General features: G+C 38.1%; 1 protein-coding gene and 1 long non-coding RNA gene across 3 annotated transcripts in view; both read left to right on the forward strand.

Annotated features, from left to right (window-relative positions):
* LOC146463362 (uncharacterized) overlaps positions 1-15,688 on the forward strand; it is a 403,676-nt gene that overhangs the window by 242,407 nt on the left and 145,581 nt on the right. The gene's annotated exons all lie outside the window — the stretch shown is intronic.
* On the forward strand, positions 3,343-14,053 carry LOC146463373 (uncharacterized). 2 transcript variants are annotated; one of them, XM_085084500.1, is made up of 5 exons: positions 3,343-3,515; positions 8,781-8,852; positions 10,148-10,293; positions 10,894-11,092; positions 13,878-14,053. In XM_085084500.1, the coding sequence occupies exons 1-4, from the start codon at positions 3,350-3,352 to the stop codon at positions 11,089-11,091; spliced, it is 582 nt and encodes a 193-aa protein (XP_084940626.1). In that variant the 5' UTR covers positions 3,343-3,349; the 3' UTR covers position 11,092; positions 13,878-14,053. The 2 variants fall into 2 exon arrangements, with proteins under 2 accessions (XP_084940626.1, XP_084940627.1); XM_085084501.1 differs by lacking the exon at positions 3,343-3,515 and adding an exon at positions 7,860-8,028.

The following is a 15,688-nucleotide window of genomic DNA, read 5'->3' on the forward strand; positions in this document are numbered from 1 at the left end:
TTCATGTATTTCGGCTCTCAGGTAAGAAAATAGCGCGTTTTGCTTTGCGCTCGAATTCCTCATTGATTTGGGGGGTAGGGGGGATTTATTTTTTTATTGTATTCCGTCCAAGATTGCAGCGAGTCACGAGTACACGGCTTTTTAAAAGGGATTTTCCGAGAGCCAGCATGAGAGTGCTCAGGAGCTTATAAGCTCCTGGAGTGCTGGATTCTTACCTATCAATTAATTATAACAGATCTCACTTGACCTAACTTCTTCTTGTTTTTGTTGTATCAACAGTGTCCCGCTCATTAGCCGAACTGTGTCGAGTACTGTCCGAAGATTTCCGAGGGACTTCCGAGTGATTTCAATCTCTTTTGTCGGCTTCAAACATAACTTGTCATCTTCTGATGACCTCACAACTTGTAGAATCGTTAGTCAATCCTAAGTGAAATCAAATTAAACTCTCCGTATTGAGTAAGTGACTCCCAGTGATTTGCATCATGTCTTCTACAATATAATGTTTTGCTGATTAGAGCGATTACGACAGGATCCGCGGTACTTTCATTTTGTCGCGGTGGTTCTTCAAAACACAATCACCTTTATTTATTTATTTTTTTTTTTCATCGCTATTTTTAGAAGAGAAAATTGCTGAGTAGAAGATCCGAGTAGAAAACAATAAAACTATAACATTATGCATATGGACCGATAGCGGTTACCAGAGACGCCTTCACAAGCTGACGTCCGATCTCACCCCATAGAATTGTAAACCGCCATGAGACTTGGTGATATGTGCGGTATATAAGAAATTCTTTCATTCATTAATCACCCCCAAAGTCGCAGAGTTATGGACGGGGGAAATGAAATTTCTCCTACCCCACCTCCCACCACCACCACCCCAATCTATAAGAAGAAATAAAGCCCAGTATAGACAGGGTTAAGAATTTTCGTTAATAAAAACAAAAAACGAATCAACGAACCGTCTTTTCATTCGAATAATTGTTATTGTTCTTCAGACGTTACGATGCTCCAACCAATAGCGTAAAACTCTTCTACTCACTATATAAACCACATACAGCTTACAATTTCTTGAATCGTTCTGACAAGGGGCGTCTAACACTCGAAATGTCAGCACTCGAATCTCTTTACTGTGGACCATAAACGATCTGGATCAAACCAAACCAGTTAATTTAACCCTATTTAGTATGGGGGAGGGGGGAGGGTCTACCCCGGCACTGACTTTGAATCAGTATAACGTTATTAACTCGTGGATATGCGTAGGATAGAAACGAGTTATTGTGAGGGCTCTTCTTATGCAAGTGTGTCACTCACTCTCACTCGTTAACTTGAGCCACAAGACAACGAGAGCACATTTAAGAGTTATATGTCCAACACCTTGAGTTTTTTGATGTACAGTGGCAAAGAAAAGAGTGGGAGAGAGAAATGCAGTACCAGATATTTACCAGGCAGATAAAAAGGAAGTCAGTTAAGGCCTTGATGTGGGTGAAAGGGTAAAACCTTATTAGAGGGGGAGGGGGGGGGGTTGTCTTATTTACTTGGAGTAAGAAGGCGGGTTTGGATTTATTTTTCATCTGGATTAATTGGAGGGAGATGGGTAAGACCTTATTTTTCACCCCCTCCCACCCCATCCCCCCTACACACTACCTTTAGAAGGACTGTGTTACAAATTACAAATTCTCAGGCAATTTTGTGTAGCACAGAAGAGATCTAAGCTGAGTGTCTAACAAGCGTTCAAGGGTGTTAGATGCGGATCTGTTTGTATCTGTCTCACGCGCCGTGTGTATGAACTTGAAGGCCTACCAAGTTTTGCGTAACCGCATTTTGACGAGTTCCGCCAGTCACTGCTTCAAGAAAAAAAACTGCCCGTTGTTCTAAGAGAGATGCAGATTTTTGGTGCCGCTTTTGTCATACAGCGGAAGGGAAAAATCCGCTCACGCCCTTCAAATATATGGCGGTAACCAAAAGAAGAGCCATTTTCTCGCTAAGATCTTGTCGCTTTTTATTTTCTTTTAACAACGGGATCAAGGAAAAAAAAACCGCTTGTCAGTAGTCGCAAGACCCCATTTAAATGAAGAAACGTTGTCCCGGGTAGAAGGGTCACTCGCCTACCCGAGCTACCCTGGACGAGCCAACTTTTCCCATATTTCTTTACAAAACTTGGCGAACTGTTTACATGAGAAACAAAAAGTTGGCTCGGCTGGAAGGGTGACCCGCCTAGCCGGGCCACCCTTTTTCGATGGTAGGGTCACCCTCCTAGCCGAGCCAACTTTTCTCCATATAAACATTTTGGCTCGCCCAGCCGGGTCAACTCCGTCGAGGCGAGACAAAATAGGCTGATTTAGCAACAGAATTGAACGGGAACGTCAGTTGACAACGGCGCGCACACCAAGAATGCTCATATATAGTCGAAATAGACTCGCATCCAGACTATTCCGCGAGCTCTCGCGTCCTCAAATGACGTTCCCGTTCTGTTGCTAAATCAGAGCATGCGCGAGTGCTGTTGGCTCGCACAAAGGGGTCAACTTTTTTCTCATGTAAACGCTCGCCGAAGTTGACTCGGCTGGGAGGGTGACCCTCTTTCCCGAGACAACTTTTCTCCATATAAACGGGGCCTTAGTACAACTAAGTTTACAACTAGCACAATCGAGTAAATAAATCCAGGAGAGCTTGGTTCAACGTAACATTGGAGCTGAGTCAAAAATATACCCTCTGCAAGAGGAAACGGTTTGAACAACATCTTAACTCAAATTGTTTCAGCTCTTTAAAGTGCCGTCGCCTCGAATAACATTTAGGATGACAATCACATGTTCACCTCTTAAAATAAATTTTGGGCACTATAATATGCGTCTTTTTTTAGCTGTAAACGCGGAAATATCACCTATAAATTTTACTAAAAACTGAGAACAATTTTTGCTCGCATGCGTAGCGTCTCTGTTATTGGAGCGTTAAATTGAGGTCAAGTTGATTTGCGCGAAGCCAAATCTCCAAACCTCTGCTGGTAACTCGCTCCCCAATTTCTTCGGGGGCTTCATTCACCTGTTGGCTGTTGACATATTGCAGTGCCAAAATTATGCCACTGCTTGAACCGATGTCGCTTGCTCTTCAGGTTTAAAAAAGCATTTCCGCAACGGCGGCTTTAAAACTGCATTTCCTCTCCGAAAGCTATACTAATTTTACCCCGTTGCCCTTATTTGGGGACAAACCAAGATCTCTTGCAATTGTTGAGGATTCATTTCTTTTCGACTGTCAATCATGATTCGAATTCTAATTAATTATCTTCGACAGCAAATATAACCGCTGCTGACAACATGTCAGCTACAACTTTGGAATTCGTTACGTTTGTCTCCGGATGAATTTTGCCAGCTTTGTTTGCTTAGTGAAAGAAACTTTAAATTTTCGTTCAAAGGAGCTTTTATTGTTTAAGCTAGCTGATCACAAACGCGACAAAGCGCCGAAAAGTATACAGGTGAAAGTTGTGAGAAAGAAATTCCTGTTACTTTTCAACGTACTGGAAGGTAGGTTGACAATTGAGTGGCTTGTACATTAGCAAGGCCGCTCTCTTGAATCATTAGGGAAAACGTTCTAGAAAATGAAAGTTCCAAGGTAATGGTAAATTGTAGTAATTAGCGTTCAGCAAAGAGATGTCGTGATTTTTTATCTGTTCACTGAGAAAGCCAGCGTTAAAGGTAACGAAAGGATTTGCTTTTATACTGATAAATTAAGTTCTCACTGCTAAGGGTTCTCAGTGTTGCACTCAACAGAGTCCTTGAAAAATTATCGACCACCAACTCGCTTACGAAATTATGTTTAGTACAGGCTCATACCGAGTCCTAACGTGAAAACGTTTAGTCTTATGAACATATATACATAACTAGCATTTACTAGCGAAAGAACCAACAAAGACTAAACAATTTTACAGAGACTCGAGCCGTCCTTTATATCAGAAACAGGCGAAGAAAGTCTCTTAAAGATACCCTCGATAAGGCAAAGTTTTTTTTATAAGATTATTAAGGGCATAAAAACACAGGCGTGGAATTCGCGAGTTTAGGCATCTAAACATAAAATTTTCTTCAATTAAAAGTTTAAAAGGGTCATTATATTTGATATCGTACAACATTTTACGCGCGAGTCAGAAATAAGTGACCGAGTCTTCTCATGAAAATTATTTGACTGACTCGTGTTATATTCCCTACTCAGTTCAGCCCTTTCTTTTTTTTGACGTGTCGCATGGTATGGAGATTAATATTGAATGATGTTAGCCAATATTCTAGTCAGAAAGCTAACAAACCTGATTGCTGTATTATACGGACACTGAAACAGAAGGAACGGGATTGTAGCAAAGGTGTTCGGAAGAATGATGTAAATTAGGACTGAAAGAGAGTGCTGGCGTAGCGTAAGTTTTAATATAGATATCGGAGAATATTAAATATGACTAAGCATAATTATATTAATTCATGTTGCTTGAAAATTTGATATAGTATTAACTTTAACAAAAAGATCCTTCCATTGGCTAATCATCTACTGTAACCACAAAAAGAAATTTGTTTTATTCGTCTTTCGTATTATTAAGCGAAGCGCCTGTTAACAAAGCACATCCAAGCTTCAGTTTGTTCTGCTACATCTGTGTTTAATTTCAGATGTATTCAGTTTTAAACTTTGTTTCCAAGTCACTGTTTTCAATTTTACAATAGAGACCGAAAGCGCATGCAACTTCAATAGGCTACTTCTGAGTTAGCCTACAATTATGAGCCGACAAGAGGCCATTTCCGAGTTGCTGTGAGCCTCACTATGAAAGCGAGGCTAAGTGCAAAACTTTTCACGTGAAAATTAATTTTGCTTGCATATGAATGAAAACTAATTTTCATGACAAAAACTTTGCACTAAGCCTCACTTTCATAATGAGGTTCAAAGCAACTCGGAAATGGTCTATAGACCCTCATCAGTCGGCGGCCATGTTGAGTCTCGGGGGAATAAAACTCTATGTTTTCACACGGCAAGCCTTGGCCAGACGCGAATTCAATGCGAGGCTTGCGGAGCAAATATTGTTTATTTTTATTCTTGCGGCGGGAATACCAATTTTTAATAGGCCATTTTCGAGTTGCTGTGAACCTCACTATGAAAGCGAGGCTGAGTGCAAAACTTTTCTTATGAAAATTAGTTTTGTTTGTATATAAATGAAAACTAATTTCATAACAAAAACTTTGCACTTAGCCTCGCTTTCATAATGGGGTTGAAAGCAACTCGGAAATGGTCTATTGCTTATGGCTCAACAATAAAAAGGTTTAAATTCCACGATTGACCACGTGACGCGAAAGTGTTTCTCTGCAGCGGAACACTATCCAGCGATAGTTATTGATTGATAGACAGTTAAAAATTTATTAACAATTGCAAATAGGGTCCTTTCATTGCATTTTATTGCAAATTATTTATGACACTTTCTAGCGGAAATCCCACACAAAATGCCACTTCAGGAGTAATCAGTCACTAGCCTAACATCGCTACAGTTATAAGGGTTAAAGTCTATTCATGACCCTTGTAATCTACGTACTTATTGATGTGAAATTCAATGGGAAACACTAAGGAAAAAAGAATTTAAAAAAATAAATATCTTAAGAAAAGTTAACGAAAACTGTGTTTTCTGTAGCCACCTTCTGGAAAATCAGCTCAGATATACCTTGCATTTTTTTTTTAGTTTAACCTAAAAGGTAATAATGGCTGGCTACTGAGATAAGTCTGTTAAAGATGTTTTTACTTTTGGAGCTCAAAGCTGATAAGTCTTCTGTGAGTCTGTGAGTTTACTAAACTACTCTACGACATACTAAGAAAGTTTCAGGAACCATTAAATGAATCAGTTCTCAGGATGTAACACACATAATACGGTTTCTATTTTTGTCTTCAGTTTTGTTTTTGTTTTTTTCTAATTTAAGAGCTCAAAGCTCACAAGTTTCTTGTGGGTCTGTGAGTTTATTCAGCGAAGTTTGTGGAGACAGGTCAGCGAGGTGCGCAGTTGTTTGCTTGAGATCAGCCCAAAATTCACCTATTCTTTTAGACCAGGATTCCGGCTGTTTAAAGCTTTTGTTCAGTACCTAGCCCGGTTAATATATTTTGCATTGTCATCTTATTCAAGTTGAAAGTAACAGGATCGTTTTTTAACATAGAATCACAGAGTTCTGAAGGAAACGAAAACTACTTTATGGTCGTATGCCTATGAGAAGGATAGTCCATCAAGGCAGCTACCAAATAAACTATTTCCAGGCTACGAAGTCAGTGATCTTCAACCAATAAAAAGAAGTGGACGTTAAACGAATTACTGCCAATTACATCGAATCCTTCGTGGATCAGAAAAACAATCAGAAACAAACCCGGTAGGCTGTCTGTTGGGTTTTCCGTTGACAGTTGTGACGCACAGGTTGTACAAACAGACCTTTGACGATAGTTTTAGAAAGTACTTCTAATAATCTTTTAATTTTTTTCTCACGCTACAGCTTTTAATCAGCCATTGTTGTTTTTTAGTATTTAGTAGTAGTATTTATAAGTAGTATTAGTAGTATTTAATTAATAGTAGACTGCTACTATCGAACATATTTTGACTTGATAATGACGTTTAGCTAACGTCGAAACGTCGTCGTGTTTAGCAAAGTTTTTTAATCTTAAAATGATTTTAAGAAATATTTTTTCGCAATTTTTTATGGTTAAATACTTCTACAATTACTAGAATATATTAGGTAACGAAATGAAAGTAAATTGTTACAAGTGAAAATATTTAATTAATAATTCTCCGTTCGGTCTTAGCTCTTCTCGAGAGAGGACAGCTTGCTGTCCATTATTATTATTTTTTTTCCAGTGTGATAGTTAATTTTATTTTCCATCCCTGCACACCAATTATTGGAATCGATTTTCCTTTCCTTTCTGTTTGCACTGAATTTTTCTTTAAATCCACAATTCTTAATTGTTGTGTTTCTATTTGCGATATTGCTACAGGAAGCCATAGTATTGTGAAATTTCAATTTAAAAAAGGTGGAAGAGCACTTCCGTCTTTTAACAACAAGCCATCAAGTTGAAAAAAATATTGAAAGTGAACTGGACTGCCAATCTCGTTGATTAGATTTGTTTTTTTTGTCTCTTAAAACTGTCTCGACAGAACTGCTTGGCATGTAATAATTGTTTCCATAAAAAAAACTGAATTATTGGATAACTCAATTCCAGATATTTGTTTGGTTTATAGCCGCCATGAATGTGTATATGAGCCATCGAATACCGTGCCCGAGAAATAGCGACCAAATTATTTTCTGGTCGTTCTTCCAAAGCGAAATCAGCAAGTTTAAGCTATATTTCTTGGTTTTGTTTGACAAGACAATTATTTCACTCACGCTTGTTGGATATAAGATGATTATAGCCGCTCGCATCGATGGCTATCTATCATCTTATATGCAACGCGCGCTTATTTTTAATTACTAGATGTCAAAACCTTGTTTCTCGCTTCACTTAGTTTGTTTTCTTTTCCTTTAGTTTTTCTGTTTGTCTTTCAAAACGTTACTTCGATTAAAATCATTATAGCAAATATTCAATAAATTTGCTAGCCTGAGGGTAATTGGTTTAATTTAAGCGGCAGATAATGTACCAAGGTTATCTTTGTTTTAATTTCTAAAGGGGTTTAACTAGCGAGTATTCATTAGCCCTCTGACTTATTCAATCTCGTTGGACTGTTCATTTAGCTAGAGAAAAAATTTCCCTTCATTCCAAAAGTTTTTATCGACAAGTTATTCATTGAAGTCAAGTTTTAATTTCCTCTTCTTCTGTTATTGCTTTGTTTGCGATACAAGAAACGTTCTCTTTGATTATTAAAAACATTTGTTTGCTATCGGTAACTCACACAGGCTGTCTTGAATAACCCGGTCTCTTACTAGGTTTTCTGGAATTGTAAAGTTCCTTTTGTCGAGGTCGTTTCATTTTTATCTCGTTTCGTTAACTCAACCTTGTTTGATAATTGAAACTCGACGCGGTTACGGCCACTATCGTGCGTTTAAGGTAATTTTATTTTCTGGATTTCATTTTGTTTTATTTTGCCGCAACCTGACATATCGAACCTTAGAAACGAAGGTTGCTTATTCGAGTTTTAGGCTCCGTGCCCTGCTGCTTTATTTGACGCAAACACACTGCTCAATTTTGCCTTTCTTTTCACCTCAGTGCCAATGGAAGCCCTGGTTATTCCAAATCGCTTCACGTATGCGTATCAAGAGACATCAGATAACATGCTGGGTTCTTGTGTGTACCTGAAAAAGAAGATATCGCTTTCCAGCTAAAGCGACGCGCTTTCCACGAATAAAACTAGAAGGAGAGTTATGAACGACTCAATAACGAAAACAGTTCGTGTATGTGATTGCATTGTCCATTTTGTGCCCGTCTTTGTGCTGGACAAACAGCGAAGGGTACTGGCTAGATCGGCGTACTAATAACCCATCAGCGATGATCACCCAAGTGTGCACCAGACGCATTTTGTGTCTTTAACATAATTGGACGGAAGGACGGACAAAATCGGCGAAAATCCTCGCAAAAAAAGCAAAACAAAAAACTGCTTAGAGGTCAGGTGTGCCTAGCTTAGGTAGGAGTGTGTTTAAACCACACTTTTGGGAGGAAAAATGTCTATACCAGTCCAACAACTCGTTGCTCTTCTAGGAGGCTCTCAGTGCAAAGATGGTCACTTCCGATGATACTAATGACACCTTGTTTTGCAAAAAGGCAGCGGTGGGTTGCTACTGACTAAAGTTATTTTACACTAGGCATGCAACAAAGACAAGGCAAAGCCCTTCTTGCCCTCGCAGTAGCATTCCACATGTTCTGTTATTCTGAAGGTTGGTACGAGTTGAGACCCATGCTTTTTATATTAGCCATTTTCTTTAATTTTCCGCCTCTTTGTTGTTTATTGTTATTTGTTGTAGTTACTGGATTTGTTGTTAGATGGGATAAATGCATGCCGGGATTTGACATGAAAGACATGTATGACGTAGACATTACGTCATTTGCTCTGTACAGTCGACATTTTGGACTTCTCAATAAGTCGCCAAACTGACAATAACAAATTAATAAAAAAAAAATGTAAAATTGGTATGAAAATTTCAAATATGCAATGAAACAAGGGTCTTGATAGTAGCAGACAAGTAAATATTTTATGGAAAAACCTTAAAAGTAGATCATCAAATGAGTTTTTGAAAAACATGGCTACCAAAATCTTAGCCGGTGCCAGCAAAGTAACAAAAACGTGTAAATAAAAATTGTGAAATTAGGAAAGTGGTATAAAAATTTAAAATTTACGATGAAAAAACCTTAAAAGTAGTTATTCAAGTAAAATTTTGGAAAACATGGCTACCAAAAACTTGTTGCCACGGAAACATCAGGTCATTCGAAAAATGAAATGTTAAATCAAATTAAATTTTAATAGCCAGATAAATTTTAGTTGAGGTAACTAAGTTTATTTGTTAGAACAAATTACCCTCGCAGTTATTTACGCAACTTTTAAAGCAGTTGCGAAAATAAATTTTTTTGCAGGCTTTCTTTTAGCCTGCGAACAGCAGACTTATTTTTCGGAGGTACGACCGGAAATACGTCTGCTGTTCGCAGGCTAGCTTTCTTTAAACAGTGAAAAATAAATGTGTGAATAACTGCGAAGATCTTTCTTCGTTCGCCCGCAGTTCAAAGGTATGTTTCATATAATTATTCAAATTTATTTATTCATCGTTCGCGGGTATATTTCGAACTCGCAATATAACCAGGGGCCCGTTTCTCGAAAGACCCAGTAACTTACCGGGCCCGATAAGTATATTTTCAAATGTTTTTTCGCCGATTACACAGTGATTAGAGACATGATACTTGGCCAATGTTTTCATAGAATTATAAGGTTTTAAAATTTAGAATTCAAAGCTAACAAAAATGGACTTCTGCTAAGAAACATTTATCACCAAAGACACTTACCGGGCCCGATAAGTTCGAGAAACGGGCCCCAGCTTCCAGCTGTCTTGGTAGCTCAGTTGGTAGAGCACTGCACGGGCGTCGCAGAGGTCATGAGTTCGAATCCTGTTCAAGCCTATATTGCAACCTATATCGAAACACTCTTTCAATCGTAGCATCATTTTCTGTTCTTCCTCCGCAGCCTTGATAAGTGTATTGGGCTGTTATCGGGACAGAACATGGAACAGAGCAATGCCAGAGCTACTTGCAAACTTCAGAAAGCGACTGGACTGGCGGGATCTAACCAGCAGTGTTATTAACAAATGCAAGGAATTGGCAAAAGAAAAGGTACTTAGACCACTTTGAATTGTTCTAAGCCACACATATTGGAAAAATGGAAAAACTTCATTTGCTAAGTGACCAAGGCATCATGCAACACTTCAAACCTATCTAGACTGGGGTGAGGGAAGACGGATTCTGACCGCACCTCCTTTGCGCGTTTAGTACATTTTTAATATTTCCGTAGACGACACAAGACTACCTGACTTCTTTAGTAATTTATCTGGGAACAACTTGGTATGATCAGTCAGGGTTCACTGAATTTGATGTTACCATGGCAAACAATAATTGATAGCCAGGTTTAGTGTTTTTCATTTAATTTTGATTAATTTTGGGTCAATTTTGGTGAATCTCTGAGGTTTGGGGAAAATAAAAAAATACAAGATGACGCATCCAAGTTGGCCGCCATTTTGAAATCGTAACGTAATTTTCACGTCACATAACGTCATCAGCTTCTATTGTGGGCTTCAAAGGAAACACCTTTGGACGTCCTATCCTCCACGTCTCATCGTCAGAGCTAGTCTAGATAGGGTTAAGGCCCGATGTTACGTGAAATGTTACACATTTTCGATCGACGCCTTTTACAGTAACATGCATTTTTTTTCTCAGGACTATAAATGCTTTGGAATACAGTTTTACGGTGAATGCTGGTCAGGTCAAGATGCGTGTAACACTTACACCAAGTATGGCGAGTCACGTAACTGTTTCTGCTCTAACGACAACTTTAAGCAATATGATAAGGAATCATGGTGTAGAGGTCCCGTGGGCGGAAACAGCACCAACTTCGTTTACAAAATTATCCGCTGAGGTAAGGAGATCTGTAAATGGTTTGAACCTAGGAGTCATATCATAAATACGTAAATTATGAACATTTGGGTGAGTAGTCCTGAGAAGGATTGTTTGAGGTGACTACACTCACCCGGATGACGTAGAATTTGTTATTAAATCGCCCAACTCACAGTTAAGTATGACTTCTGTGGGATTCTTTGGTGACAATCTGTTAAAAATTTAGTTGAAAGCGAAGGACCGCCCAGTGAACAAATAAACTGCTCCAGAAGATGAATACTTCTCATTGCCGTGTCTGTTCTTATGGAGATGCACGTGCCAGACGTCACTTCCATGCAAATAAACTTTGTAAAATTCATTAAATATTCATCAAAGTTATGACCAATCAATAGGTAGAATTTGAGTCACATGTACTCTGCTAATTAGTATTCATTTGATACAGATCTCTACTGATTAAAATGCAAAACACAATACATTCAATTTATTGTTTCACTTTACAAGTGCGATAAAATATACGCGGACGATCTGTATGGGCTTTACAATGGCTCGCCATTGTACATGTAAACGCCCAAACAGATCTCCAGCTCATATTTTTTTCACGTACAAACTGATCTTATAAGCCGTTCTAAGCATTCTGCTAGTTAACCATCAAGAAGAACTACTTATGTTTACGTTCAAATTTAAATAATTAGAGCCGTCGTTTTCTCTAATTTATCTCCGACCCTAAAGAATACTTGTTGTGCTTGTTGAAAGTATTTGCCCAAAATAAATATTCGCTTTTGTCATAATGTCATCCTTGCAATCAGTTTGTTTTAAGTAATTCTGTGTGCTCTCATTTTGTCCGTATTTGGCACGACAATGACATTTCACCTATAATATACTTAATTATCCCCTCCTCTAGAGGGCTTTTTCGGGGAAAATAAAACATACCATCCCTAAGCAAATATTTTAAATTAAAGACAGCATAAGAAGGTTAAGGCTCCCAGTTGGCTACCGTAAACTGCCGCTTCGAACCACTCGGCTACGTCACGGTTGCCCCCCCCCCCCCCACCCCCCCCACACACACACACACACACACACACGCACAGACACCCGGCAGAAGGTCCTCCTTAAACCATATGTTTAACGTTAACATCTTCTTGGTCATTGTCTAAGTAGCTTTCAGTCAAATTGTTGCGCATGCGTTTCACTATTTTGTCAGAGTTTGGAGAGATTGTGCTCATGAAACCTTAGGTGACGGATGCAATCGAAAATCTGTAGCTTAACATCTCGTTGTTAAATAGTATTTAAGGACTGTGTCTATTCATACAGAGGTTTTCGCAGTTTATGACTGTGCGGGAAAAGCAGATCTTAGCGAGGGCTACTGGAATCCAGAACGAACGTGGGATGTAACCACGCATTTTTTTAGAGATAATCAAGAACAATAATTCTAAAAAGTGCTATAATACAAAGCAATTAATGGCTTTTTATAGAATTGAAGCTTTATTGTCTCTGGAAAATGCGTGGTTATCCCCAATTTTCTTTTTAAATACCAAGAGCACTTGCTAAGTTCTGCTTTCTCCGCATAGTTTTAAACCGCGCAAAAATATCCCTGTATTAGTAGGCACCACCCATAGGGAACCCGATTATCTCGAGATGCGCAGAACGTATGCGCAGTAACAATAGTAGGCACCGTCCTTAACACAATTTATTTTGATACTTGCATTACTGGGTTCTCGTAGCCATAACTTACAATACACCGTTCGTCAAAATTAGCCACCAAATTGACATTTTAGTTGGTTTAAGGAGGCTCGTAAGGGCTTTTCATTGCTGCAGACTTAGTGAAATGATGAAAGGTTTAAAAACATTGTATCTGATCATGCAGGCAAACTATAACGACTTTGTAGCCCTGTTGGTATAGCAGTTACCATGGAAACAAATCAGCTCCAGTTTTTGCAAATTATTTAAAGAAAAAGTTGGTGAACCACCCTTTTTTTATTGTTTTGTTGGAAAACCCCCTAAATTATTTTACTCTCCTGGTAATATGACAAGTAATTATCCAGTAGACATTGTGTCATATTAAGAAAGGCATTTTTTTCATCTAAATAAAATCGTTCTGGGAATTTTTTCCCAAACGTTTCTGTTTGAAATCACAAACTGAATGTTGTATGTATGCAAAAGATCAAAATAGGTCACCGCGAAAACTTTCGAGATAAAAAACAAGTGTTTCCTGCATTATTTTATTTCCGGTTCGCGCGATTTTATGCTGCATTATTTTTACACGTTCTGTGCGTGCGTTATTCAGCTCACGCCGTACTTTAGCTGTGGCGTGGGTGGGAGTACGGTGGCGTGAAATTCGTCGAACCAAAAAATAAAGCACGTACTGCAAGAAACGTTTGTTTTTATCTGAAACGTTTGCATGGGGACCTACAGGACTTTATTTTTTGTACGTGCGCTCAAAATTCTTTACGCTACCGACAAAATGTGCAGAACAGTTCAATAATGTAGTAAGCTTTCGAGGAAAAATAATAAAAATAAAAATGGTAGGTCATCGACTAACTTTTTAAGATTTTTCTCTTACAAAAACGGATAGTTAGGGAAGGATTATGGGGCTAATAGGCTACCATGGTAACCTTTATGACATCACAGTCGACTTAAAGAATCTCCGGTGACAGAGTTGTAAAGATATTCATACGTTGCTTACACGTGATAAGGAATATTTCTGTGATATTTGATCATATAACGTACCCTGTAACGGCAAGATCCCCTCTTGGTCTTATTTTAAAACTTCTTTCTGTAGTTAGACGACTTTTTGTTTTTATTTTTAGAGTTTCCGTTAACGAAGACGTATCATAACGAGTCATTGATGTCCAAAGCGAGAAAGCAAAATGAAGAAGACCGATTTAAGTAAACATAGTTTTGTTAACTGAAGATGCAATGCATATAATTTATAGGTAACTGTCGTGGTAATGTTCTGATACGATGTAATAAAGGTATTTCTTTGAAATGATTGGTGTTAGGTATCTCCTTAATTATTATTTGTCAACTATTCATCTGTCTTTTTTTCTTTTTTCTTTTTCTTTTTCGTGTATTTTAAATGAATAATCATGTTCTTCGTCATCATCATCATCACCCTCCAATTCTTCACTTAAGCGGTACAACCCAGAATGCTGCAATAACTGAGAGTAGTAATGGAGGGATTTTGCATACCCAAGCGAAACTTTTAATTTTTTTATCGTCTTTTAACTCATTTCTGCCAGAATGTGCCAGCAGGCATTTGCAACTTTTTTTTCCAAACATTATTGTGTCTGGAGTAGGACAACCCTTACAAAATTTGACGTTACCATGGAAACCAAAGTTTTGCAGGCAGGTCTCTCAGTAATTGCAACATTCCTGTTTTCAATGAGCAAAATTTATTTTCTTACAATAACTATCATGTTTTTAGATTATTGCATTTTTCCTTGTTGTTTTTGACCGCTTGTCGGTCCAATTTTTGCACTCTAGTTCGTTGCTATTAAACCCTCGAAATGTAACCACTCGAAACTCTTTACAGTGTTCAAACCTTACCTTATCAACTTTGTTCGTTTCCAATCCCCACCGACACAGCCGGCCACAGCTTCGTTTAGCAATGTCATTAGCTACCATAAACACTGCCATCTCCTTAAAGTGAACATTGGACAGAAGGGTAAACAGTGAAAACATTTACGTTTATTGAAGGAAAACTTCCTGTATATTTCCATTTTCATCTCAAAGGAAACTCCGCTTTTAAAGAAGGAAAATTGTCAAAGAAAGAAACATCCTTGTAATTAAAAGGATTTGATAAAGGCACTGCAGTGGGCAAGACCTGATCATGACATGACTAGCACTCAAACGAGGGCAACCGTGGATATGCTGATTTGCTCTTCTTGTGGCTCGTCAGCACATCTTGGCAGTTTCCATTCTAATCCCCAGAGCCGCTTGGTCCTCTTAGAATGAGCAGTCTCATCGTCATCGCAGCAATCTCGGCGAAACGTGTATGAAAAGTTTGGAACGAGAGTCGGCTGGTCACTAATCAATAATCGTTTTCGTTTTTACCTTCGGAAGGCGATTTTCTTTGAGTTATAGCACATAAGTAATATGACATAAAATTCAACGATTAGTACGTTTTTATTGTGTCGCAGTTCATGCGATTCCACCACTGATGTCATATCTTTACTTTTGCAATTAGTTTAGAATTTCTTGGTTTAATAACGTTGTATCCAAAGTAACGTGCTCATTAGGTCATATTAGTTAATTTGCTAATTAATAAAAAAAATATTTAGGTATTCTTTTTTTTTTTTTTTTTTGCATTCAAAAGGTCATCTTAGAGAAGAATTAAAGCCGAAAATTTTGCCTCGTCCGTTAATTCCTAATCTTCTCAAATTACATTTCATAAAAGGATACCGCAAATATGCATGATGGCAGATTTTTTTTTTAATCTTGCCCTTGGAAGGAAACGAATTAACGCCAAAAGTATATCAATCAAGATCTCATTTTTCTACTGATTTATATTTAAAATGATACTCATCAATTAAGCCTTTCAGTTTCGCTAAGAGAACCAAAGATCGACCTTGAAACATTTAATGTTATCTATAATATAGCGAGCGACAAAGCCAAACTT

Source organism: Pavona decussata, unplaced genomic scaffold (genome assembly GCF_977016875.1).
Source record: "Pavona decussata unplaced genomic scaffold, jaPavDecu1.1 SCAFFOLD_178, whole genome shotgun sequence".
Lineage (NCBI taxonomy): Eukaryota > Metazoa > Cnidaria > Anthozoa > Scleractinia > Agariciidae > Pavona > Pavona decussata.